This window comes from Pseudorca crassidens, chromosome 18, assembly GCF_039906515.1.
Source record: "Pseudorca crassidens isolate mPseCra1 chromosome 18, mPseCra1.hap1, whole genome shotgun sequence".
In the NCBI taxonomy this organism is placed as follows: Eukaryota; Metazoa; Chordata; class Mammalia; order Artiodactyla; family Delphinidae; genus Pseudorca; species Pseudorca crassidens.
This window is the reverse complement of record NC_090313.1, coordinates 71,870,877-71,898,302: the sequence shown is the minus strand read 5'-3', so window position 1 is coordinate 71,898,302 and position 27,426 is coordinate 71,870,877. Positions and strand designations below refer to the sequence as shown.

The 27,426-nt window shown below is 42.4% G+C and overlaps 1 protein-coding gene across 5 annotated transcripts in view; it reads left to right on the top strand.

Annotated features, from left to right (window-relative positions):
- The window catches only part of FRY (FRY microtubule binding protein), a 327,504-nt gene that overhangs the window by 74,343 nt on the left and 225,735 nt on the right, over positions 1-27,426 (top strand). For 2 of the 5 annotated variants that reach the window (XM_067713511.1, XM_067713508.1), the window contains exon 1: positions 2,756-3,079. The exons of 1 other annotated variant lie outside the window; for it this stretch is intronic. In XM_067713511.1, the coding sequence (XP_067569612.1) occupies positions 3,010-3,079 (70 nt within the window). In that variant the 5' untranslated portion in view covers positions 2,756-3,009. Of the gene's footprint in view, positions 1-2,754; positions 3,080-27,426 lie in introns of those variants that run through there. 2 more of the 5 variants (XM_067713509.1, XM_067713512.1) reach the window with 2 other exon arrangements.

Here is a 27,426-nt window from a genome sequence, read left to right as displayed (position 1 = left end):
TTCATAGGGTTGGGGTAAGAATGGGCACCTTTAAATATGGTAAAGTAGGGATTTTTCAGGACAATATTACTTTTCAACAAATGTAGATGGTGTCATTAATTGTTATCACTGTCTCAGGTCACTTTCCGACTCCCACCCACCCCTACCTTGATACCATTTCCTGAGGCCTCCCACTTTTTCTGTATTACTGCTACTTTTCTCTCAGCCTCCAACATCTCTGCCTAATTTCTTGCCTAAAGATTTGTGTTCTCCTAAGATTCTTAAGGAAGGGTCCCTCTTTTTTACAGCTATGAAAGCTGAAATAGTTTTAGTTCATCTTAAATGACAGCTGAAGTCTCATAACAAGCCAGGGACGAATTCAGATTTTATTTTGTATTTTAAATACCTCCGTCCAGGTGCCCATTCTGACTACATTTTTCATAAGCCTCCCCCACACACCTAGAGAGAGAGGAAACCAAAGGGTAAATATGTCTTATCCCAGCTTGCAGCAGGTGTCATGCTATTTGGTTTGCAGGGCTTTCAGCAAAACAAAAGGCCTTTTCTGTCCTTTTACAATATATGCTCTCTTTAAAGGTACTCGAATGAGGAAAAAAAAAAGCCTACACTGGACAAGATTTCGGCTTCTAACAGACAGAAACTGGGCTCTTAGTTGCTGATTCACTCTTCACAGGGAAAACTAAATGCCATTAAACACATTCTTTTCTAAATAGCATTTAAAATTTTATGAGAGCGTCCTTTTGAAATAACATATATGAGTGACATTCTCAGCAAATTAATATGTTTATAGTAGGATTGAAAACTTTTAAAAGCCAGTTAAGATCTCTTTTATAAAATCAACAGAGAAAAATCTGTCTGCTTGAGTAACAGTATATAATAGCATGTTTGGTTATTGAGCTGTTTTAAATGTCTCCACCTTGCAGTCCCTATAGTTACCATTGGTGTTCAAAGGTGATAGAGCTTAAATGGTACAAAAATGTATTTAACCTAAATTTAAAAGTTCTAGAGTCCCTAAGGGTTCATAATAAATATCAAGATAGCTAAAATTTAATTAAGCATTTACTGTATGCAAGACAGTATGCTGAACCCTTTCATTCATAATGTCATTTAATCTTTCCAACAACTCAATGAGGTCAGTACCACTGTGGATCCCCATTTTGCAGATGAGCAAACTAAGGCTTAACAAGGTTAATAGCTTACCCTAGGTCTCAAAGCTAGGAAATTCTGATGAGTTTTGAGAGGCTTTGTGCTCATGAACTCCAAGGCACCCTGCAGCCTCCCTGTTCATTCATTGCCAACCACAGTGAGGGAGGCACCAGAAAGGTGGGCGTGGATATTTTGGTTTTCAGATGTAACAGCCATTTTGGTAAATCCTTTGGGTCCTGTTTCACCTGGAATCCATATATTCAAAGTACAGGTGATACAACTCAATTAGCTCATGAAACAGAAGTCAATCTCAGGAGACTTCATGAGGAGAAAGTGCTGTGAGTGGAGTTGGAAATCTTGGTGGTGGAGTGCTTACGTTTTGTATAAGGAATTTGAAAAGCTCACTGTATTGATAGTGTCTTAGGGCATTTCAGGACAGTCCTAAAAGTTCTCTTTAGTGTTGAATTTTTAAAAATTCTTAGTCTTAGAAAAAGTGTACTCTTTCCCTACTATTTCTCAAATGAACTGTTAGTCTGGAAAGTCCTATTTGTGTGTTGATTTTGAGTGGGGGAGGGGTGCTCACTTTTTTGGTGAAATAATTATTAATATAGTTTATTAACGCCTTTGGAAAATGTTAGTCGTAAGTGTACTGGGGAGGGGGAAGGATGCACGGTTGATGAGATGCTTAGTCAAATCCCACCTACTCCAACGTAGCCTGTCAAGATTAAAGTTCTCTTGTTTAATCGCCTAGTCCAGCTAAATAATAACGTGAAACAAAGCTAACGAATCAGGACGCCTGATACCAAGATTTCATGGAGTAAAAAGCCATTGTGCAGCAAGGAATATAACGCTTTGCTTCTTATCTTTTGATAACAAATAAAAATACGCTTTCCTGGGCTCGGTGGCTCCTAGAAAAGACAGGCTTGAAGATCCATTGTGGAGCCTGGCATTCGGTAAACAAGCCTAAGCAGTTCGTACCGTCCCCTTCGGACGCACACGTTGGGGCGGGGGAGCGGGTGCCCCTCAAAATGACAGCATTTCTGGGAGGGCGCAGCACGAAGTGCAGCTTCCACTGTGCCCGTGAAAGGAGGGGAGGAAAAAGCCCAGGCCGATATCCTGTTATCAAGCTTTCCTGCGGCAGCGGGGCGAACGGAGGGGGCTTTTCAGAAAACGTCGCTGCAAACCAGATCCAGGGGTGCCACTTGGCTTCCTGCGGCGACGCGGTCGTGTGGATTTCGGGGGGCAGACGCCGGGGGAGCCGCAGCGATGCAGCCGCGGGCGGCTCACCGGCGGCCGTGCTGAAGCCGGGAGGTCCCTCCCGCAGCTGAGTCGGGGCTGAGGAGTGGCTCAGGTTGAGCCCGGGGGGCGGAGGCTGCCCTCCCAGCCCATCCCTCAGCCCTGCGGCGGCCCGGAGGAGCCCTGGGGGCCGGAGCCTGTCTGCGCCGCGTCCGGCAGGCCGGCCGAGAGACCCTCCCTCCCGGGGCAGTTGGGGACTTCCTCGGTCCCGTACCTGCCGGGCCGAACCTGTGGGCGGCGGGCAGCGGGCGTGGCTGGTTATAGCAGCTCAGAAATGAAAGCAGTGGCCGCCGCCGCCTCTCAGGGCTCGGGATCAGCCCCCAGCAAATAAGGAGCCAGTTCTGGACCCGAAGGAGGAGGAGCGGCCGAGCATCTCTCTCTCCGGCGCCTCCGTGTCCTTTAAATGAGGACTTGCTGCCGGCGCCAGAGGTAGATCTGCAGAGCCGCCCTCCCGGCTGCTGACCCCGCTTACATCACTAACCTGTGACAAGCGCATCTCCACGCCCGGTACCTGCTCCCCCGGCGGCTCCCGGTCCAGTCCGAGGAGCAGCCTCTTTGTATGCCGCCGACATGGCCAGCCAGCAGGACTCCGGCTTCTTTGAGATCAGTATCAAATATTTACTGAAATCCTGGAGTAATAGTGAGTAATAGAAAATAACCGTTTGTTTGTTTTTGTTTGCTGGGTGTTGCCTAAGGTCCGAGAAATGAAATCTCAACTGGACGCATAGGCTTGTGAGCCGAGGAAGTTTTTTTTGGTTTTTTTTGCTTCCATCTGCTATGAAAATCAAAATGTCAGAGACTGAACTAGCTTTCCTGAAGTGCAAAGGCTGCGGTGGAATTACAGTAGCTTTGGTTTGATTAAATTTTCAAGTGAGATGGCCCTTCAGACCCTGGCCAGCGCAGGATGGGGCATTCCAGGCTGCATCTGCCTTGGTGTTTGTTTAATGTGTTCAGGTTTTATCGAAATATTTTGTGAAGTGTGGTTTAATCAAAGGGGTGTGGCAGGGTTTCAGAGTACTTCATAATTGTTTTATTAGGGTATTGTCTAAAGAAAAAAAAGTACTTAATAGTCCAAAGCCTGACTCATCTTTTTTTTTTGACTATAGAGGCATTTGCAGGTTTATTTGATCTCTCCCTGTCCATGTGGGTGATGTTCAGAACGCTGTTACAGTATTTGACTTTTTGAAAAATCCTGATGTTTGTTATAGTGCCAATAAGGTGCTTTTCTGAAACATAAACAAGTGAGGTGCTGACCATAAAATCATTTATTAGGATATCAGAATGTTATGGCTTCTGAAGTTCCATTTCTGACCTACTTAGAGGTTTTTGCAGTCAGATATTTCCAAAAGACAACCGCTAAGGCATCATGGATCCGGAATCAAATTAAAATGAGGCCTTCAGGTGATCAGTGATGCCTTGTATTTTCTGAACAGTTTAAAAACAAAGTCTTCTTTATTTCACCAACCAGCCTTTGTACTTGTTTTGGATAAAAGACCGGCTGGTGTTACAGATCCCTAATTGTTTAAAATTTTTAAAAATTTTCCAAGAAAAAAATTTATGTTGTATTCCGTGCATACTAATTAACCTACCTGTGCTCAAAGAGCTGGAGATTAATTATCTCCTACACAAATGACCTGTGGCCAAGATTGTTCTTATGTAAACAAAAGCCGGGAGGAGAACCTGTGCCATAATTGCTTTGAGAAAAGAGCCAGAGTACCTTCAGCCTGAAGGTACTCAGGGATATTCATCTCTACATGATATCCATAGAAACCTTCTTTTCCAGATCATTTTGCACCACTGTATACACTATGGGGCTTGTCTGAAGCTGTTTTTCTACAAGTGGGAAGCCATTTGGGAGTAATCCTGTCACCCTAACACAGCATTCCTTTGTTATAGTCATAATTCATTTATCTTGGATTCATTACTTGTGTAATACTTCACACTCAAAGGGTGAATTTTCTTTGTCTTTTTATCCTTTGATTAATGAAAAGAATTTGACATACAAGGTTCTTTATGGAACAGTTTTCCAATATCTGGAGAGACTTACTGTTTGACATCAGTGTGTGGTTTTGAATCATTATTTTGAGTACTTTAAGGCCAGATTATTTTCTTCCATCAATTTCTGTCATTGCCTCATTAGATAGAAAATTACGTTGTGACAAATCCTGAGGCCAATGGGATTTCTTTTAAAATCTTTCTCCCCTTTTGTCTATTTTCAAATTACTCTAGACAAAGTCTATATTCTCTCCACCCTTCCTAAACTCTCCATCCCCCTCCCCGCCCCCCTTCACATCAGGAGATGGTTCAAAATGACTGTTCATTTCTACTTTGAGAGTGTCTGGGACACAATTTTGAATTCTTTCAATTCATTCAGCAAATATTTATTCCACACCTACTACATGCCAGGCTGTGGAGCTACAAAGGTGACTAAGACACAGCACCTGCCCTCTATCTTAATTTCTTTATCGCAGAAGAGTGAACTTGGTGATTCTCTAACATGCCTTTGGGGGTCAGAATGTTTTTCAGTCCTTTCTTAAAAGAGGAACAGGAAATACACCTTATGCTTAGGCTTCCTTAAGCTTGTTGCAACACTAGCATAGCTCTCAGTTTTACATATTTTCAGTGGCAAAAAAGAGAAAGGAATTTGTCTGTGTGGAAGACAAAGTATAAAACAGAAGCCTTTGGATGCTCAGCCTACTCAGGGCACCGGGGCTGAGAGGATGCACTGTGGGGTCGGCAGCTCGTGGGCCCAGCATCACAAGTTTGAGAGGTGAGGAAGCCCCACTCTGCCACATACCCGAATGGAGAATCAGGCCTCTAATTATGTAGTGGTGCTTATCGATAAAAGTACAACAATTAGAAAGCAATAAAACAAACTCTATAACCATGGCTGACTGCTTTGCAAGGTGGTAGTAAGAGGAAAGATGATTCTGTGAGTATTTCCAGGTTAAGATTTCCATCTTTTTTTTTAAATGGCACATTGTAATTATGTATATATTTGTCTCCTCTGAACAATTAACAAGTCAATTATATCAGTCATTGCCTGGTGAGATATATTAGCTTTTCGCTCACTGTTCTTTTTTTTTTTTTTTTTTTTTTTTTTTTGCGGTACGCGGGCCTCTCACTGCTGTGGCCTCTCCCGTTGCGGAGCACAGGCTCCAGACACGCAGGCCCAGCAGCCATGGCTCACGGGCCCAGCCGCTCCGCGGCACGTGGGATCTTCCCGGACCGGGGCACGAACCCGTGTCCCCTGCATAGGCAGGCGGACTCTCAACCACTGCGCCACCAGGGAAGCCCTCACTGTTCATTTTGACACTCCCTTCTTCCCTGGCCTGCCCTGTCAAGGCTGCCCTTTCATTTTAATGGAGTTGGAAATTCATATGGTCTTGATGTCTGGAAATAAAATGTCCTTTGTTGACTTCACTGCTTTCCTTATCTGCTTGGACACTGGTCCTGTTGCTTCTTCCCCACTCTTACCCAGGCCTTCCCCAGCTGGTCAGTGATTCTCACAGCTGCACCGTCTTGATGTTCATGGCTGTGGCCACCATGGGCCCTCTTCAGTTTAACCTGGAATGTTGCAGAGGTCTCCTCATGGTTCACCTGACATAGAGCAGCCTGGAGAGGCTTCTGCCAGCTTTTCAAAGACTATATCACAGCCTCCTCTGCCCCCGAGTGTCAGAGACCACCATACAGGACCCTCTTTGAATTCCTTGTTCGTATTCTCTCATGTTGTTTATCTGTTCCAGCCATAGTTAATCTGCTCCCCTCTCTGCATTTCACTAACTTGCTCTCCAGTCCATGCCCGTACACGTGTCAGCCCCCTAACCTGGCACGCCCTCACCTAGAACACACAAGCTGCAGAGCCAAACAGGCCTGGTTCAGATCTCTGATTCCTGCATTTGTGAGGCCTTGGAAAATCAATTAACTACCCTCTGCCTCAATTTTCTCACATGTAAAATGGAGGCAACAGTAATGGATACCTCACAGGAGTAAATGAGGCATTAAGATGTCAAGTACTTAGCACAATATCTGGCGCATTGTGAATCTCAATAAATTTTAAAATAATATTAATGTATTCCACTGCTTCCCTTTATTCTAAACCCACTTAAAACCAAACCTAGACCATTTTTCACCTTAGCATTGACAGCCTCTCTGGAGTATTCCCTGAATAGTCAACATTCACTACAGCCCCTGCTTTGGGCCATTCTTTTTTCTAGATTTACTTTTTATCTTTACCCCTTTTTCCACCTCAGCTTCTAGTGGACGGTGCCTACCTTCCCTAAGTACATACCTTCCAGCAGCGTGGGAGATGGCCTGGGAGTATTCTCGGTGGCAGAAGGTCACCTTGACCTTTCAGGTTTACTACAGAAAATGTTTAGAGCAGATAGTTCCAAGCTATTTCACGGGAGAGGAGGGCTTGCTTTGTATTGATGCACAGAGCTGCTGGGTAGGCTCTCCTGCCGATCGGAAACTCCTAACCGGCATTCCTTGGGTTTCTATCCACCCCGTAATAGCCAGTGAACATGGGGCCCAGTGGATGAAGGGGCATTCAGGGTCCATTCAACATCTCCATCTTTCCAGGGCAGGACAGTTTGTATCTTTCCTACAATGCTGACAAACCTTGCTACCCCATAGAGAGAAATCTTTGAATGCCTGTTAACGCTTCCAGGGAATGAGAATTCCATTGACAAACTGCTCTGGGGAACTGAACAAGCCCCTGGCCTTGTTTTGGAAGGGACTGCTGTACATTATAAAATGACTCATGGTGCTATAGAAAAACTTGCTTTATTGGAAGAATTGGGTGTGGCATTTTTCAGATATGTTGTAGTGAGATAGATCATGGTGGTAAGGACAGTATTTCTGTCCAACATAGAAATGCTGGTTAGTATATGGTAAGCTCTGGGGACGAAGAGAAACCACATTCAAGTAAGGATTGAAAACATGCCCGATTCACTGCAGAACAGTACTCATTGATCCCTATTTATGTCACCAGGATACTGCAAAGATGCTATGAGAAAGCCTTAAGAAAAATCTCAAGATGTTAGTTCAGTTAGTTTTGTAGAGTTGGTTTAAAGAAGTAGAAAACTAAAGATGTTAACCAAGTTGCCTTAAGTCCAGCAGAGCAGTACAGCTCAAGTGCAAGCACACCCACCTCGTTCTTCTAACAGTGGGGAGCGCCCAGCACTGTCCCAGGCACTTAGAGGAGAGTTACTCCGGTGTTCCTGTAGCCACGGTCACCTCTGCCAAAGTTGTGAGCAACGGAACCCCAGGTCAATACCCGCTCTTTCTAAGTAGAAAAAGTTGATGTATCCTGGGTTTATGATGGAGGAAAATTTGAGGTTTGTATTTGCTTTTGCTTTTTGGTTTTTTTTTTTGATTTGGCTTTTTTTTTTGGTTGAAATACATGAACAATCCTAGAATCTAGAATAGCAGTAGCTGCCACAGTGCCTGAGGGCCCACGTGTGTCAAATGTTATGCTTGGTAAATTATACGTAGGGCAAACCACATCACTATTTGTCCAAACTGAGACACCTTTAAGAGTGAAAGTTAATAATTATGCTGGGACACTAGGCATAAACGGGGACTGCCCTGGGCAAAGGAGGCCATATGACCACTCTGTTTATTATCTTTACTCTTTCCAGTAACCCTGCAAGGTTACGTATTATCTACATCTTACAGATGAAAATGAGAAAAATGAAAAAATGAGAGTTGAATAAGTGGTTTGCTCAAAGCCAGGATGGTAGTAGGTGCCATGAGCCCTTCCCCCAATCCAACTGATAATCTCATTTTTAAAAATCACCCAGAGAATGAGCAAAGGATCAAGAACACTTTGGGGAATTTAGTGCTTTGCGGGTACGTACCTTCTTGTCGGCTGATGCCACTCCCAGTTCTTCGCCTCCTCCTTCCCTGTCTACCTCTGAAACTGCCTCTGCCCCACCATCTCTCTCAAGACGCAGTGCTGGAGAATACCATCCCCTTAGCACAGACCTGTTTGAAAGACCTAAGTATTAACAGCTCTTCACTCTCATTATTAAATATACGCAGCCAGTTCTGTGCCCTGTGGTCATTTGATTTCACTCACTCACACACACACACACACACACACACACAGGATTATAGTAAAAAGGTACATTTCTTCTGGTAGAATATTTTATGTTGATTGCCCCCATTTTTAAAAGTACATGTAAATACTTAATTAAACAGCTCGAATAAATAAGAATATATTAATGGTCTTCTTTTAGAATTGTCCTTTGCTTATCTTGTTGGGGTTTCTCTGCTCTGTTGTGTTCTTTTTGGGAAACAGTAGCAAACCCCTAATTATCTTCAGCAGTGAGAACAGGGAGACTATTTCCAGGGATGATGGAAATCTGTCTATAATTCGGGTATCTCATTTTACCTGATAGCTCTGGTTTCCGCCACCATAAAACCCCCCACGAGACTGGCCACACAAAATGATTCAATTTCAACTTCTTTGCCTACTTTTGCCTGCTGCTTGCAGAAGTTGCCAACAAGAACCGAAATAGTCAGAAAGGCAAACGGCAGTAGGCAAGGAGGAGAAATGACCTGGATATTTTTACAATGTGGGAACAGCCCAGGATATTTGAGAAAGTTGCCAGTATTGAGATGTTTCAACTGATATAACATGCAAATATGCCCTTTATTTAAAAGACATCTGTTTCAAAACAGTGTAATGCCCATGACTCACTAGTTCACTTTTGGGTACAGTTCAAGGAATTGAATGGATTCCATGTGTCCTGATCATCTTATTAGTTACATCTGTATTTTTGAGCCCGGTGAGATATTCAGAATGTGCTGGGCTCAGAAGTAAGTTTGGGCTGATGAGAAATGGCATTTTCCTTGTGTTGGAGGTGTTCTATAGATTGACAGCCCTGAATGTAAGCCTTTTGTGCAGGTCCTTTGTTAGTACTAAGCCTTAAATTTATTTAGTGCCTTGTAGTTTGCTCAGCGCCTTCAGACACCACATTACCTCATTTGATGAATGAGATGCATTGATTCTGAATAAACTAGCTTCTTCTTAAATGTTCCTGGTTTGGAATGAAGAGGCTTAATTCTCCCAAAGCTCAGCTTCTGTGGTATGAGATACCCATACGGCATCACATAGGTATATTTTGTGAGATTTCAGATCAAATGAACAAATAATGATCTTAGTACGTGGTCTTGACCTTTGAATGGGACTTTCTAAGTGCAGTATACCTGGGCATTTATCACATAAGATATACAGAGGTGAGTCCATCCAAAAAAAATATGTATTAAAAATTCCCGAATTTATTTGTACCCTAGCATTTCTTAGTCCTCTTTTTTAAAACACTTAAACATTTCTACTTTTTCACAATATGGTGCCTTTTGGGAATCACCCACTATTTGCAGATGACCCCAGTGCAGAAGGTTTAGCAGGCACCGACTTCCTGGAGAGGGGCATTGATGGATAAGATAGTACACAGCTTTATCTCTTTTTTTTTTCTTATTAATCTCTCTCATTTGATAGATCCCATTCATCATATTCATTTCAGTGTTGTTCCATTGTAGAGCTGTTGGCTATATGAATAAAAGAATGCTCTTTCTTTGCGTTGAAATGTATCTCCCAGTTTTGGAGGAGCAGTGGGAATAGCCTTTTCCATTAGAACATCTTTGCTTACTTTTCAATGCTGCCTTATACTCAAAAACTTACTACCTTACCATCAGCTTTTCTTGGTTATTCCTCATAATGTCTTGCTGCTTGACAGTGTCAAAGACGCAAGGCAAACGCTATACATTCCTTCTTTCTTGAGCACCTTCTGTGTCCTAGACACTCTGCTTTGAGAGCTTCATAGCTGAATCAGACCTGGATCCCACCTTCCTCCTTCCTTATTAGAGTCAGAATTCAGGACTATTAGTGCAGAAGCTCCCAGGACTAGGAGAGGATCCAGTGATATTTCAGAGACACTGTGTGCCCCGGAGAATTTTATTTGGGAGGATGTGTTTGATAGATTCTGTTGACCTTAACAGTCTGGATTTGTACTTGCACTGCATCAGAGAACTATTGGAAGCCTGGTGTTTGCAGGCAGAGTCCTGCGAGGACATTTTCCAGTCTTCCTCCTAGCAGGATGGCTGAAGGAGAAAAGGAGATGTAAATTATTTACTCAGGAACACTTGACCAGATGTCAGTATTTGGGAGAGCAAGGGTTTCAGATAGGCATTCTTTACCTTAGAAAAATGTGAAGAAGAGTTACGATGTTTATCAGAATTTTGGCGTGGGACTCGTTTAAAGCCATTAGACTTCATTCGGAGTGGGCCTCTCACTCTTCGGCATATTTGGGGGATTAGAGAGAAGGAATGTGTATGTATGTGTATATGTGAATTATATATTCTGTACGTTGTTTAATCATATATCTCACCTATGTTCTTACAAACACTTCTTTTTACAGAACATACAAGCACAAGCATTTAAGTGTTAGTCATCCAAAACTCCAGATGCTAAGTAGTGAAAGTTTATATTCTGCCAGCATATCAGGCTCTGTAATGAGTCTGATTTTGGTTTAATTCCTTTCTACTGTTTAGTCATTTGATGAGCTGCAGATGGAAATTTAAGCCAAAGCCATAATATTCCAGCCAGTACTTTTTATGCTACTGTAAGGACTTGTTGTCATGTCAATTTAAGGGAGTTGAAATCTTTTCCAAGAAGACATTCAGATCTACATTAAGGGCTTTTATCAACTCTAATTTGATATACAACTCTAACTGCCTCTGCTGTTCTCAATCAATTGCAAAGTGCAAAGTAGTTTAGCAGTGGAAGACAGCTTTGAAATTTCTAGTATTTCTCGGCTAATGCCACAAGCATAACATTATGGAAATATACAATTAAATCTCCATTAAATTTTTTTGTCCTCAGCTTAAGAAACACTAGGTTGGCTTCTTTGAGTCTGGATTTAAACAGGTAAATATATATTTTGGCAGCCATGAAAAGGAGAGGGTATTAGATTAACTAGGGCAATACTTTAGTAAAATTCCATTTGAATGTTATATTTATGTGGGAAGGGTTCAAATCAGTAAGATGATTTATTATGTAACCGTCAAATCAATAAAATGTTCAATTGCGCAAATACAAGATTAGGTTTTCCTTCCCTGTTTTTCTGTTAATTTTCTGTGTGTGACCTTGATCGTCTCCTTCCCTTACTTCCTTGTGTGAAAGGAGCAAAGCTGACACTGTCTCTAGCTGTTTTGTATGAAGGGTTTTGAATGCCTCCACTGAAAAAAGAGGTTTATGTAAACGTCGTAATAATTGTCGGTTATTCCTCCTGTCCCATTAAAGCCAGACCAAAGGAGGGTGAGCTGTACGTTCTTGGACTTGACTGATAAGTAGAGATCAGTCTCTGACTTTCTAAGCTTGGTCAGTTTCTTGGACTAGCTCGCTCTTCAGTATTCCGAATAAGAAAAAGTTGTCAGCCTATCGGGTTCTTTCTATTGTTATTTTTACAGCAAAGTGACTGTGTGTCTAACTCAGTGAATTTGAACAGGGTTGTCTCCAATCTGAAGTGTGGCATTCTTGATCCAGAGATGGGCATTTCTTTCTACACTGTAAGATATGGTGTTTATGGAGACTGCTGGCATTCTGGAGGTTTTATAACATAGGATTGTACAGCCAGAGGATACGCTCCTAGGTTTTGGTAGATATCGTGTTTCAGTTAAGCTATGTTGAAATAAAGTAGTTCGTAAGGATGCAAGATGCTATTAAAAAATTTGTCTGAGGGCTTCCCTGGTGGTGCAGTGGTTGAGAGTCCGCCTGCCGATGTAGGGGACGCGGGTTCGTGTCCCGGTCCCGGAAGATCCCACATGCCGCGGAGCGGCTGGGCCCGTGAGCCATGGCCGCTGAGACTGTGCGTCCGGAGCCTCTGCTCCGTAACGGGAGAGGCCACAACAGTGAGAGGCCTGCGTACCGCAAAAAAAAAAAACCAAAAAACAAACCAAAAAAACTGGCAACATCGTTTGGTTTATCATACTGTTCACCTTTACTTAATGCCTGCAGCTAGATAGAAAGCTCTGTGAGAGCTTTAAAGAATTGTAAAACTAGAAAAGTTGCTCTAGATAAGCATACTGCTTATGACTTTAGCAAATTATAAGCAGCTAGTTTAAAGTTTGCAGGTTGGAGCACCAATGAGAAGATAAATTGCAGTTTTTCTTAGGAAAAAAAACCCCTGCTTTTCAACTTTTAGTTTTTGAAAACCACATTTTTAACAAATCTCCACTAAAAATGAGGCCTAGCGGTTGAATGACAACATGGACTTAGCCTTAGTATCACTTGTACTATTTCAGCGCCCCAGAATGAATCTTTTACTCTTCCTTTTTTTAAATTGAAGTATAGCTGATGTACAATATTATATGTTGCAGGTGTATAATGTAGCAATTCACAGTTTTTAAAGGCTGCACTCCATTTGTAGTTTTTATAAAGAATTGGCTATATTCTCTGGGTTATACAATATATCCTTGTAGCTTTTTTCATGCCTAATAGTTTGTACCTCTTCATCCCCTACCTCTATATTGATCTTCTGTTTTTCTAATGAGAATCGTAGCTTCCTTGGGGAGTTTACAGAGAAGCCCACCCCCTGTTGGGCCACACTGGGTGTTTGGTCTCCCTTCCCTCATGATTTGATAGTGGCCCTGAGGCCTGTCCTCATCTTTTCTTCTAAGACAACCTGTGCTCTTTTCTGTTTTACTTGACTGAATACAATTGCAAGCAAATAGGAAAATGAGACATTTTAGCCTTCTCATTTTGCATTCCATTTACTAAACAAACCCCCAGTCCTTATTCATTATGGGAAAGTTAATCCTAGTTTATGCCAACTGAGGTATCAGTTTTGAAGGTGTTTTAAAACGTGGCCCATTTTCAACTGAAAAAAACTATTTTTTTAGCTAACAATTTAAATGCTTGAACTTTAAGAAAGGTCACAATTATGAATGCGAATGAAGATTCTATCACAGTTTAAATACCAAAAATCTGTTTTACCTTAGCTTCTTTTCTTTCTCTTGTTAACTGTTCTATTTGCCATTTCAGTGATTAGTACCATTTTCTTAGGGCAAAGAAGTTGAAATTCAAATTATGATCATTGTAATTAGTCAACTGCTTTACTTATTTAAGAAAAAAGGAAAAAATATATATATAAATTGGAAACTACTGTGTAGGATTCTGAAGATCAGTGACTTTCATTTCTAAATCCTTCTTGTCACAACTCAAAATACCATAATGCCATAATGGTATGGTTAATACATAGAACTAACTTTGCCATCTAGTAATTTGAAATGTGTCATTTTAGGATGCTTTCGCTATACGTAATAGATAACTTTATAATGGCTGAAAGAATAAAGACTTAATTAGCTTGCCTAACCACAGCCTGGATGGAGCTGGGAGGTTCTGAATGGCTTTAGAAGCTGGAGGACCCAGACCATTCAATCTTTAGACTTGTCACTGCATGATTACAAAATGGCCACCTTAGTTCCAAATATCTTTGCTTCACTTAAGAGGAAGGAATGAGGCCCAGTTTAGGTCTGTCTTCTGGCAGGAAGGAGAAGATTTTGCTGAAAACCCCAGCAAACTTCCTCTTGCATTCCTCTGACTGGAATCGGGTCACATGCCAATTACTGGCAAAGTTGAATGGAATTACCATCTTGGCTTCGACAAATCGTTATGCATACCCTGCCCTGGGGTGGGTCCACCTTCTGTTAGACAAGACTTCTACCTGCTACCTGAACAGAATACTCTTTTACCAAGAGAAAAGGGTAGCAACCAATAACAACCCCCATAAAATATAAACTGTACAATGCTAGATGACTATTAATCACCACCTGTTGTTATATAACATCTCATTAAATGCAATAATAGTAGCTGGTATTTATAAGCCCTCAAGACGTATCAGTGCTGATTTAAATGCTTTACCTGCATCATTTCCTCAAATCTTCACCATGACCCAACTTGGCCTATACCATTTGTAAGTGACAGAGCCGGGAATCAAACCTAGACTCTAGGATAAACACTAAATTATACTACCTCTCATCATTATTTGTAATATAAAGATATTGATTAGCAGTAGGTGAAATTGATGAACCTCAGGTAGGAGCAGAAGTATTTTGACATGTAATTCCTACTAGGTTACCTCAGTGGTATTTGTCAAGAAGCAGTGGCAAAGAGTTCGAGAGCACTCAAAATAAAAATTCTCTCTTTGCCTCCAGTTTCAGAAAGAGGAGAATTTTCTGACGTTTTCTTTCTTATGCCCATTCAATAAGAACTTGAGTCTGCTTTTTTTTTAAAGCAAATTGTAAGGAAGAATATTACTAGATCAGAAACTTGAGCCCTTGAAGATTGTACCCAGTTCTCAGCTGAAAGAGAAAAAAACAAAGGAATGTAATAGGTTTATTAAAATCTGTTGTTAGATTAAAATGAACAAATGCAGTATTAATTTGAGGGCCATCCGACAGTAGTAGATGAAATACCCTTAATCTTGTCATTGCCCGAGAATGACAAAATGTTTTCCTCTTTTCAGATATTTCCACTTAGGTAGAAATGTCAGTATTTTCCAATGAGGTTTAGATTTCAATCTCATTGTTCAGATTCAGCTACTAATTTGAAAGGGCCTCAGCCTGACTCACTTTACCTATCCACGGCCCCCATAAGCTAATCTTGCAATGGTCCAATAAGAAGAATTGGCTGTGTTTCAGCCAGTGTGCTAAGCACTATCTCATTTAAACTTAAATCAAATCCTACTGAGGCAAATCTCATCTCATAAATGAAGAAACCTAAAGCAAATAACTAAATAAATAATACACACATAGAGACTTGCCCAAGGGAAGTGTGTGAATAAGTACTGGCACCTGGATTCGATTTGCTTCTGGCTCTGGAGCCTCTATTCCTGTTGGCAGCCCAGCAGGAGTCATGCCCAGCCCCCTTCTCCTGTGATGATTTCCCACCAGAATGTTTGAAAGAAGCAGGTCCTCGCTTGTTCAGCCCTCAGTGCAAGCTTGCAACTGTGATTCAGTTGCTGGGGGAACTTCTGGAATGCATGTTTCTTCCTGAAAGTAGGAAAAATTCATTCTTTGACACTCTGATTGACCTGTTGCATCCAGCCTTTGAACACAATCTGTGCAGACAGCAGAAAAAAACCCCAACAAAACCCTACTAAAGTCTAATACCCAGAGATGACTTTAAGCTGGACATGGATCAAGTTCCTGCTCTTACGGAGAGGATTGTCTAGTGAAGGAGACCTACATAAATCAGTAATTCCAATCAAATATGACCAGGAACCAACCCCATGAAAGATGAAATGCATCTCTGAGTAAGAGAGACTATAGTTTTGTTTTTTTTGTTTTTTTGCGATACGCGGGCCTCTCACTGTTGTGGCCTCTCCCGCTGCGGAGCACAGGCTCCGGACGCGCAGGCTCAGCGGCCACGGCTCACGGGCCCAGCCGCTCCGCGGCATGTGGGATCTTCCCGGACCGGGGCACGAACCTGTGTCCCCTGTATCAGCAGTTGGACTCTCAACCACTGCGCCACCAGGGAAGCCCCTTAGTGACTATAGTTTGTACGTAAACATCACTCACTGACCCCGAAGGCTGGCTTTTCTCTGTTATTTCCCTGCTTTGCTGATGCTCATCTCCAAAGCTGGATCTTTTCTCAGCAGCCCGGTGAAGCTATGACTTCATTTCTCTCCTTCAGGTCCCTCATTGTGCTCATTTTCCTCATCACAGATGCTGCAGTTTCTCTCTTGGTCAGGCCCAGGCAAGAAACTGAGTCCTTTTTAACCCTTCTTTGTCGTTTGTTCAAAACATGGCTGAAACTTCTTGTGCTTCCCTTTCCGCATCTGGATCTCTGTCACCATCGCCTCTGCCACAGCCTTGTTCCAGGTCTTCATCACCTCCCATCTGGAGCACCAAAACTCTTCCTCTCCAGACGTTCTGCTGCCACCACCTGGCCGCCTTTCCAGGACGCTCTGGTCCTTGCCACATCCTTGAGTGATGGCCTTCACCTTTGTTCTTTTAACTGGGTGCTGGCACTGAGGGTGAGGTTTCCACAGGCAGGGTTGGCGCGATGTCTATGGTAGCAAGCACCCCAAATAACTAAAGTGTCATTATGAGCTCAAAGTCATCATCTGAATTCATTGTCTTGACCATGTATCTCCAAAGCGTTTGTTTTGGTAGGTTTAAGAGTTCTGTAGAATGCAGAAATGGACTCCATCTCTGACCCACGCTCTGTAATCACAGTCAGGGCCCAGGGGTGGGATGGAGGGCTATTGTAATGCTGGGACTGCACTTTAAGGTAAAAGGAGTAACACCTACTGCCCTGGATTTCCATGCTGCTGAGATTTGAAGAGTCTGGATTTGACGGGCATGACGCAGAAATTAAGGAAAAGCTGGCCTAAAGTTAAGTAAAAGACCACGATCTAAGTGTCATTATCTGCTAATAAAATAAATGAACTCAGGCAGAGGATCTAACTACTCATGGAGTGTCCACACTCCAATGATGGAAGGCCCACTCAACAATTCTCAAGTGTCCCTTATACACGAAATAACAGTCATCAAACTGGCCCAGTGAGCTCATAAAATATCATATTGTTCTGCCAGATAAGGCCCTTGTTTTAGGGATTGACTCAGAGACTGTCACTTCTTGGGCCAGGAGAATGAAAGTACTCTTCAGGCTCTGGGAAAAAGATAAAGAGAAGTTGTAGATACTGTTCCTAGGCCATCCGTCCCATCTCAGTCTGTCTGATTGGACTGTGTGTTATACTGAAAGATGTCTACTCGGCTCATGTATTCAGCAGCGTTTCCATGAAGTTTCTGCTATAGACCCACACAATGGAGAGGAGGTTAGAACGTTCTTTCTGGACAGGGTTCTACTAACGGCAAAGAACAACCCAGGCTTGATGGTGCTGGGCTGGCAAAGTCATGTGTGCTCAGAGCTTGAGTCCAAGCTTCCATCTCCTTCCTTGTAAGTGGAAAGTAAGCCACATCCAGAAGAGCCAGCCAGGAGTGTCATCCCGTTTTATTTGCTTGTATTTTTCTCTTGCTGAAAACAGAAATGAATCACACTCTTCACGGAGCCCTGCTGCTGAAGGAAATGATGCAATGCTGGTCACGTGGCACAAAGGAACAAGGCCCATTATGCAAACCTAGTTCTTCATTGTGTTCTGGTGTAAGGAGAGGTTCAACCTCCGTGCAGGGAGGCAACATAGAACTGGGATTCTTAAACGTGGATCCTTTTCCTACACGGAGGAACCATGTTTTACTTCATTTTTGTCTCTTTTTTATTCTTCTGCCTTTTCCCATTGGATTCATTAATTTTGATTGATACAAAGTATGGAAACAATTGATTTAAGCTTGTTTGATTTACTTTTTCTGTATGATTTGGGATAGTTATGAACATGGGCTTTGCCTTAGCCCCTAACTTGCTATGTGACCTTGAGCCTAAGGTGCTTCAACTTTGATTCTGTAGAAAGGTTTTAATATACATCATATATATCTTCATAAATAAAAAGTATACATGTATATTTAATATGCCTACCATAAAGCCTGACTAATTAAATGAGTTAATGTTTATGAAATGTTTAGTATACAGCCTCACTATTGTAATTGCTTGATAAATGGTAGCCATTATTATTATGAATTTATCTAATGAATTCTTGTCTAAATTCCTCTTTGAGTTAATGGTTTTATCATGCTTGCTCATTGCCAAGACAATAGGACAGGGGCCAAAGAGTCCTGGAGTCTCTTTGTGACATCTTCTTGCCGTGGATATCTGGTCTTTACCACTCCCTATAGCAGACATTTTGGTAAAGAAGTATGTTTCTGGAACTTCAGAAAATAAACCATCTGAAGAGGTCCAAGTTGAAATACCTTCCTTTCAAATTCAGCGTTGTGTGGAGTGACTGCTAATACAGCAAGGTATTAGTATGTGCTACAGTCGCAGCCTTTCCTGTAAGTGTCCCATGAATTAAACCATAAGCACGTGTTTTTTGGACCTGAGCCAAAGTCCTCTCCCAAGCGTGAGTTCAGTTGTCACCTTCAGGGTGAAGTCTTCTTTGATTGCCCCACTTCCCCTGCCCTTTCTACATACCCCCATTGTAGCAATGGCCACGTTGTTGTGTAAGCGTGCTTTGTGGTCTAGGTCCCTCCTGGGATAAGAATCCTCTGCGTGTTCGTCATTATATTCCCCAGACCTTTCGGGGGCACACTGGCTCTTGTTAATCAAGAGTCATATGTTGACAGAGTGAATAAAATTACCTGCATGGGTGTGGGAGGCTTATGGCCAAACTTAACTAAGCATTTATCCCATCTTGGATCAGCCCCCAGCAAGCAGTAACAATGTTTTTGTATTCGGAGGTTCTTTCTTTCACTCCAAGCGGTAACTCCTCATCCACCCTCAGCTATAAAGTCTCTTTCCTTCCGTGATCCTCACCTGTTTTCTTGGAGTGGATTTAACCTGTGTTCACAGAATTCAGGGCCGATGAGTCCATGGAACTCACAATGAAGTGACAGTGAAATAATTATGTAGTAATCAGCCAACTTCAGGGAATATTTCTGTGGTAGGGTTTTTTGTTTTTGTTTTCAATCAGTGAACACTGTCAAAGATTACTCTTTATAGAAAAGTATTAACTTATTCCTACATTCGTGGAATTTAACTTTACTTTGAAACCTTCCAGCCACTTTTGCCAAATTGGAAGGAAACCATTCTCCGTGAGATTACTGAGCTAATTTAATTCTTTACTGATCAGGGTCTTTTTCCATGAGAGGGATGCCGCCGTTTCCCATTTGGAGAAATTGATTGCCTTAGTAGAAAAAACGTTCTGAACCCGAAGATTTCATCATGATGCTTATGGTGGATGTACTTGGAGCGTCACCCCAGTCAGTCATGCCTGAATGGGCTTCAGGCAGTGCCTGCAAGTGAATCAACAGTCTTCCCCTTCTCTTCTTATAAATTATTAGATGCCTCCTTAGTAGGGCACTGGGCTGGATAGAGCACACTCGGCAGGCCTACCTCCAGCCTTCTGTGGGCCTTACAGTCAGAGACAGCTGGCTTTGATGAAAGGAGAGATATAAGGAAGTCACAGAGAAGAAAAATGCTGATTAGATAAATGTTCTATCTGTTCCAGGCCTTTTGCTTGGACTCAGGGATACTGACATAAATAATCATTCAGAGGATAAAGTGATTCATCTTTTTATGTGGAAGAAGGCAGAGCCTTCTAAGAGGCTGTGACATTTGAACTTGAAGGATGCCACAGAAAAGAAGGGAGGAGGGCAGAGGGAAGATCACGATCAGATGCTGGGAGGTATGAAATTCATGGGTTCAGGGAGCGACAGCTGGATCACAGGGTCCCAGAAGGAGAGTGATAGACGGTAGCCATAGACAAATGGGGTCAGGTCATAAGGAGCGTTCATGAGCTGCTGAAGGGTCTGGGCTTTATCCTGAAAGCATCGGGCGAGCCCCACAGCTTTTTTTTTTTTTTTTTTGGTGGTATGCAGGCCTGTCACTGTTGTGGCCTCTCCCGTTGTGGAGCACAGGCTCCGGACGCGCAGGCTCAGCGGCCACGGCTCATGGGCCCAGCCGCTCCGGGGCACGAACCCGTGTCCCCTGCATCGGCAGGCGGACTCTCAACCACTGCGCCACCAGGGAAGCCCCCAAACAGAACACTTCTTAAGAAACAAGGTTCAAGATGATCTCTGTTAGCTGCTTTTTGTTGCATCCATAGCCATGCATGGTTTGGTCCTGCTTGGACAGACAGGACCTGCTCTCGCTTTTCTTCCTACCTTCTAGGGAGGGCAGTGTGCTTTCCAGGCCCATGTGTACTTCTGTAAATTGCTCTAGGAGAAAATTTCTCCTAGTCTTAGGCAACTTGATGATGACATATTTTTCTGTGTTTTTGTGCTAGTTCAAACTCTGTCCCATTAGGCTAGTTGAATCAGATTCTCCCAATGCCTCCTCCCTGCCCTTACATGAGGAAACTTCTGGAAGTTGTATTAACTTTTGTGGTCTGCCAGGCATGGCAGTAAATACTTCAGAATGCCGCAGAGTGCTCTGTAACAATAAGTCATGGCAGGTGGTTCGTCATCACATAAGAAAGTAAGGCAGACATGCCCCTAATTTGTCATAAAACAATACTGTAAACCTTACGCCCATATTGTCTTGTGCACTCAATTCTCTGAATTATAACTTAAAGTTATAATTATGTATCCACCACATACAGTATTCAGGAAGACACATCAGCATGTGAACAAGCTCTTAAAAAGCTCCTTAATAATGAGGATTATTTAAGTAGATAAACCTATAGCGATAAAGCTGGCACAGAAATAATATCGATACTTTATTTTGTTTATTTATTTTTAAAATTTATTTTCTATTTATTTTATTTTTGGCTGCGTTGGGTCTCCGCTGCCGTGCGCGGGTCCCCTCCAGCTGGAGCGAGTGGGGGCTACCCCTCACTGCGGTGCGCGGGCCTCTCATTGCGGTGGCCTATCTTGTTGCAGAGCACGGGCTCCAGGTGCGTGGGCCTCAGCAGTTGTGGTGCACGGGCCTAGCCGCTCCGTGGCATGCGGGACCCTCCTGGACCAGGGCTCGAACCCGTGTCCCCTGCATTGGCAGGCGGACTCCCAACCACTACGCCACCAGGGAAGCCCAATATCGATACTTTAAACGGAGTCGTTATACAGTAAAAAAAAAACCTCCACTCATATAGATACATATTTAAATATTTCCATTCCTTTCCAGTCTGAGAGCTCGTAGTGATTGCATCCCAGAATGTAATTGGGTGAGGAAAAGAACTGTTTCCCTTTTATTTGGTTAAGGGAGGTTTTGTGGTACAAGTCGGATTTGTGAAACGTCTTTGAAAGAGAAGGTGTGTTGGCAGGATTGGGAGGAAAAGGTATGTCAAGCAGAAAGTGTGTAGCTGGAGTGAAGAAGCAAAGGAGAGGAGTGGTGGGATGGCTGGCCAGAGCAGCTGAAGGGAATTCCAGAACTACCTCCTGGAATGAAATAGAAGCCCACCAAAGCTTCAGATGCACATTTGCCAGTTTAGCTTTCTGCTTGAATAGGAGCCCATTTTCCCCAGCGCTCAAAGTACTTCTGAGGTTTCAGGTGGGGATTAACTGACGAAATGATTCTGCTGTGGGAACAGTGTGAATCGAGACTGTGGTGTGCCTGTATTGCTAATGCAAGTCTGCATGAGGAATTGACATATTGTCAGACCGTTTTACCAGTTTTTCTTCCCACCTTGATGTGGCTTAAAAATTAAAGACATAAACAAATGAATAAATATTCATTGAGGATACACTGTGTGCAAAACACTGCAGTAGGAGCCAGGTGAATTGCAAAGAAGTGTGAGGTGCTGACCCCAAATAGGCAGGCAAGGTGGAAATGTATATTTAGTAAGAGTGACGGTGGTGATACAGTGGCTATCACAAATCCGTGTGTACTCAACTGTAATGTGGGCGAGATAGTGAGACAGGGCTAAGGGAGTATTAAGATGTTTAAAAATCTGTTTCCTAGTCAGTTTTATATTTTTGGTTTTATATGGATTTGGCTGCCATGTGGAAGCATTTAATATCCGAGATATCTTTTTTTTTTTTTTTTTTTTTTTTGTGGTACGCGGACCTCTCACTGTTGTGGCCTCTCCCATTGTGGAGCACAGGCTCCGGACGCGCAGGCTCAGCGGCCATGGCTCACGGGCCCAGCCGCTCCACAGCACGTGGGATCTTCCCGGACTGGGGCACGAACCCGTGTCCCCTGCATCAGCAGGCGGACTCTCAACCACTGCGCCACCAGGGAAGCCCCAATATGTATAAGTTTTATAAAGCGGTAATTGGTCTAGAGAACAGCATGTACAATAGAAATATAATGCAAAGCCTTTATGCAATTTAAAGTTTTCTTGAGGCCACATTAAACAGAGTTTAAAAGCATCTGAAATTAATTTTAGTATTTTACCTAGTCCAGTATATCTAAAATATTATCATTTTGACATGTAATCAGCGTAAAAATTATTAATGAAATATGTTATATTCTCTTTTGGGGGAATAATTCAGTGTGTATTTATCTCGCACCACCAGCACATCTAAATTTGAATACCAAATTGGTCAAAAATACTTGATCTCTATTTAGATTTCATAAAACTTACAGTTGAAAAAAAGTAGTTTTACGTATGCAGATTATTTACCAATGTACCTAAAATTTTTCCAGTAACTGAATCAAGCATCAGGTTTTCAATTATAAACTGATTAAAATTCAGTAACTCAGTTGCACTAACCACATTTCAAGCGCTTAATAGCTATATTTGCCTGGTAATGAACAGCACAGGTAAAATGATCCTGAATTATTTTTCAGTAGGTCCCCAGACTTTTAGGCAGCAGAATCATTTCATTAAAAAAATAAAGATGTTCTAAACCTGGATTTCATTTTGGGAGTTAGTTTATACGGACTATGCTTAGTGGCGATTTCTGGCACTCAGCTTGTTCTGCCTGCTAGATTTATGACATCTCCTTTGAATGAAGCTCTCTAGATGAGCCTGAGGAATGTTGAGTTGCTTTTAAAATGCTGCAGAAAGATCCGTGTTTTTTCGTAGTGAGCATCTGAATCCATTATCGTTGCAGATGAATAGTCTGGGTCTCCAGCTGCTTGACTTGCCCAAGATCCCATGGCTAGTTGTGGGGCAGGTCTCCCTTAAACCTGGACTTAGGGGTCCTTGCCGCTCCTTATTTTGCCTCATTTAGGCGCAGGCGGATCCCTGATGCCCTGCTTTGGACACTTAACGTCTTACCTGAAGGAGGACCCTTTCTCAGGCCATATTTTTTGATTCTCAAAAATATCATCAACCCCAAATCCAAAGTGGAGTGTGGAGACCATATTGTATAGACTGAATTGTCTCAAAGAATCCTTGGGCAGAGCAAGGTTGTGGAGATGAAGGAGGTGGAGAAAGAGGCTTCCTTAGTAGTAAAAATGTATGTGGCTAAGTGCCTTCTTCCTGCTCCTTCCCTGACTTGTAAAGGCAAATTTTAACTTAATAGAAAAACAACCATTGTAGTCCTCAAAATAGTGGTGCTTTTTTTTTTTTTTTTTGCGGTACATGGGCCTCTCACCGCTGTGTCCTCTCCCGTTGCGGAGCACAGGCTCCGGACGCGCAGGCTCAGCGGTCATGGCTCACGGGCCCAGCCGCCCCGCGGCATGTGGGATCTTCCCGGACCGGGGCACGAACCCGTGTCCCCTGCATCGGCAGGCGGACTCTCAACCACTGCGCCGCCAGGGAAGCCCAGTGGTGTTTTACTATGTACATTTCTATTGTATAAAGTTCTCTTTTGGAAAAGTCTCTTTTTTGCTGCTAAATAAAACCAGTAAAGATGATTCATAAGCATTGGGTGGAAATGGATATGGGATACTTAGCTGAATGATTTCTAAATGTTCAATGTGACTGGTTTTTAGACACTGTTGGCTCCTATATGCTTTCTTAATGAATAGTCAAAAGGGATATAAGCTAATTCCTTGAGCTCCTGGTATTAACTATTTCACAAGAATTTACATACTTTATAGAAAAGGTTAATGTTTTCAGGACCGGTCAAAACTTCAAGTTCGGAAATCTTTGTTTAAATGATGCTTTCTTAGACGCAAGTAGTTGGGTTTTTTTTCTTTTTTTTGAGGTACGCAGGCCTCTCTCACTGTTGTGGCCTCTCCCATCGCGGAGCACAGGCTCCGGACGCGCAGGCTCAGCGGCCATGGCTCACGGGCCCAGCCGCTCCGCGGCATGTGGGATCTTCCCGGACCGGGGCACGAACTCGTGTCCCCTGCATTGGCAGGCGGACCCCCAACCACTGCGCCACCAGGGAAGCCCTGGAATTTTTACTTTTTAAGAGCTCCCCAGCTTTGGGTAAATGGGCTTTTGTCAGGCCCCTCCCCCCCAAAATAAATGAGTTAGATGCAAGAAACAGGATCAATGCAATGTTCCTCCAAGATAGAATAATTAAAAGACTGTAGGCCAGGGAAAGATCCAGTTAGGGATTGCACTTATAGTTGTGGGACTGGGGAATGTCTCTAAGCTGATTCATCATCAGAGAAAAGTTTTTGGAGAGAAAGCATTTAGAGTATTGCTAACACACGTAAGTTCTTTCCCTTCTCAGTAGCATAGAACCCCTTCTGATTTTCCTCTCTAAGGTTGGGCTTGAGTGCACCTGGTAATTTACAAGAGCATGGGTGATACACAGGTTTAAAGAGAGCCCCTGTATAGGTTCAGACAATCTGTATATAGTAAGTATTGCACACCTGTTGGTAGAATACTGCTTTAACAGTGGCTGGCTTCCAGAGGCTCCCTGTGCCAAAACAAACCAGTATTTTCCTAGAGGCCTTCCTGGCAAACATTTTGGGGTTGCATTTGTTTGTTGCATATGTCTTCAGGTAACGACATGCTTGTAACGACTAGAAGCCTGTTTGATAGCCATTACCTCCAAGCATAATGACACATTGTCTTTTAAAGGTTCTCTGCCCTTATGGTTTCCACAGGGAAGGGGCAAAGCTGCACGTGATGTTTGCTTATGTTGTACTTAATTTGGTTCCTACCCTAAGATAGCCTCAGAGGTTCTTTGTCTCTGAAAGATTTGTGAATCCAAGTGAATGAATATATTCTGTACTATGTTATCTCATGGAAAAATAGTGAAAAGAGATTATCCTCTTGACACTGGCATCTATCATTAACGGCCACATTTCTGTGGTAATATTTTAACACTTGTATTTACTAAATTTCTAGAAAGACTAGTGTGCATGTGATTATGCAAATAAAATGTAACGTCCTGTTACTGAAATATTTCATTAACTATATCCCAAATTGGTTTTAAAGACTCAGTGAGAAATGTTGAGTTTTTAAGGCCAGTGATGGGAAAAAAAAGAATTATCAGCTTAGGGCTTCCCTGGTGGCGCAGTGGTTGAGAGTCCACCTGCCGACGCAGGGGACACGGGTTCGTGCCCCGGTCCGGGAAGATCCCACATGCCGCAGAGCGGCTGGGCCCGTGAGCCATGACCGCTGAGCCTGCGCGTCCGGAGCCTGTGCTCCGCAACGGGAGAGGCCACAGCAGTGAGAGCCCCGCGAACCGCAAAAAAAAAAAAAAAAAAGAATTATCAGCTTGAGTTTCTCATGACTTTAGGGTTTTGATTGATATAGGTTGTGTTCAGTGTCACCACTTTAAATGCTGACTTTTTCTTCAAGCTGGAAAAATTTGAGTTGGTGTCTAAAGGATATTTTTTGCTTCCCATAATATAATAGAGTAGATTGTACATTAAGGGAGGTGAATACAGTCTAATAGGCTACATTTGATGAGAGTGGTTATGTAATCTAGCCTTCATGCCAATAAAGTAGCATGAAGTAGTATCAGTCGGTCAGTAGCCTAGAAACAGTCTTTGCCAAAACAATAAGGTTAACTAGACACACTGAGGAACGTCCTTGCAGCTTGTAAGCTTGTGAAGATAGAAGCAACCAGTTTGGACTTTCACTTGCCCTTAAAAATACTTGCAGTCAAGCCACCATGCCACACAGAAACAGAAAGGAAAGTTTTATGAATATTAGATTAACTTTTTTTTTAACATCTTTATTGGAGTATAATTGCTTTACAGTGGTGTGTTAGTTTCTGCTTTATAACAAAGTGAATCAGTTATACATATACATATGTCCCCATATCTCTTCCCTCTTGCGTCTCCCTCCTACCTTCCCTATCCCACCCCTCTAGGCAGTCACAAAGCACTGAGCTGATCTCCCTGTGCTATGCGGCTGCTTCCCACTAGCTATCTGTTTTACATTTGGTAGTGTATATATGTCCATGCCGCTGTCTCACTTTGTCCCAGCTTACCCTTCCCCCTCCGCGTATCCTCAGGTCCATTCTCTAGTAGGTCTGTGTCTTTGTTCCCGTCTTCCCCTAGGTTCTTCGTGACCATTTTTTCTTTTTAGATTCCATATATATGTGTTAACATACAGTATTTGATTTTCTCTTTCTGACTTACTTCACTCTGTATGACAGACTCTAGGTCCATCCACCTCACTACAAATAACTCAATTTTGTTTCTTTTCATGGCTGAGTAATATTGCATTGTATATCTGTGCCACATCTTCTTTATCCATTCATCTGTTGATGGACACTTAGGTTGCTTCCATGTCCTGGCTATTGTAAATAGAGCTGCAATGAACATTTTGGTACATGACTCTTTTTGAATTATGGTTTTCTCAGGGTATATGCCCAGTAGTGGGATTGCTGGGTCGTATGGTAGTTCTATTTTTAGTTTTTTAAGGAACCTCCATCCTGTTCTCCATAGTGGCTGTATCAGTTTACATTCCCACCAATAGTGCAAGCGGGTTCCCTTTTCTCCACACCCTCTCCAGCATTTATTGTTTGTGGATTTTTTGATGATGGCTGTTCTGACCGGTGTGAGATGATTAGATTAACTTTTAAAGTAATAAAAAGCATCAACTTTTAAAGTCATCATTCAATTAATATGAGGGTTATTATGCTACTGTCAATTAAGCATGCCAGCAGTCCAGTGTATGTTATTGATTAAACTTAGATTACATTAATATCGTTTAAAATGCATGACATTTATGTAACATCATCAGGGAACAAATGATCTCTGAGTAAATTTCTCCAAGTCATGAAGCTTAACCCTTGAAGTATCAGAACATTTCAGTTGAATAATTTTGAATAGAATTCTTTGTAAAGCATACTTTATTATTCTCTATTGTATCTGTGCTATTGTATGCTATCATAATTTAGCCATGTCTAAATGAATTCAGATCTTCAGCACATGTATTCATTATTAAAGATTCATCACATATGGCTACCTTTAGGGCTCTTGAAATGTTAAGGGCTCTCTCTTGTTATACTAAAATATCCTAAGGCTGCTGTCCTTCCAAAGTTTTAGGTCTGCTTTTTGTCGTTGTTTTCTGATTTTTCTATCAGTATCAGCCATGAGCTGACAGCTGTCGCTTACTC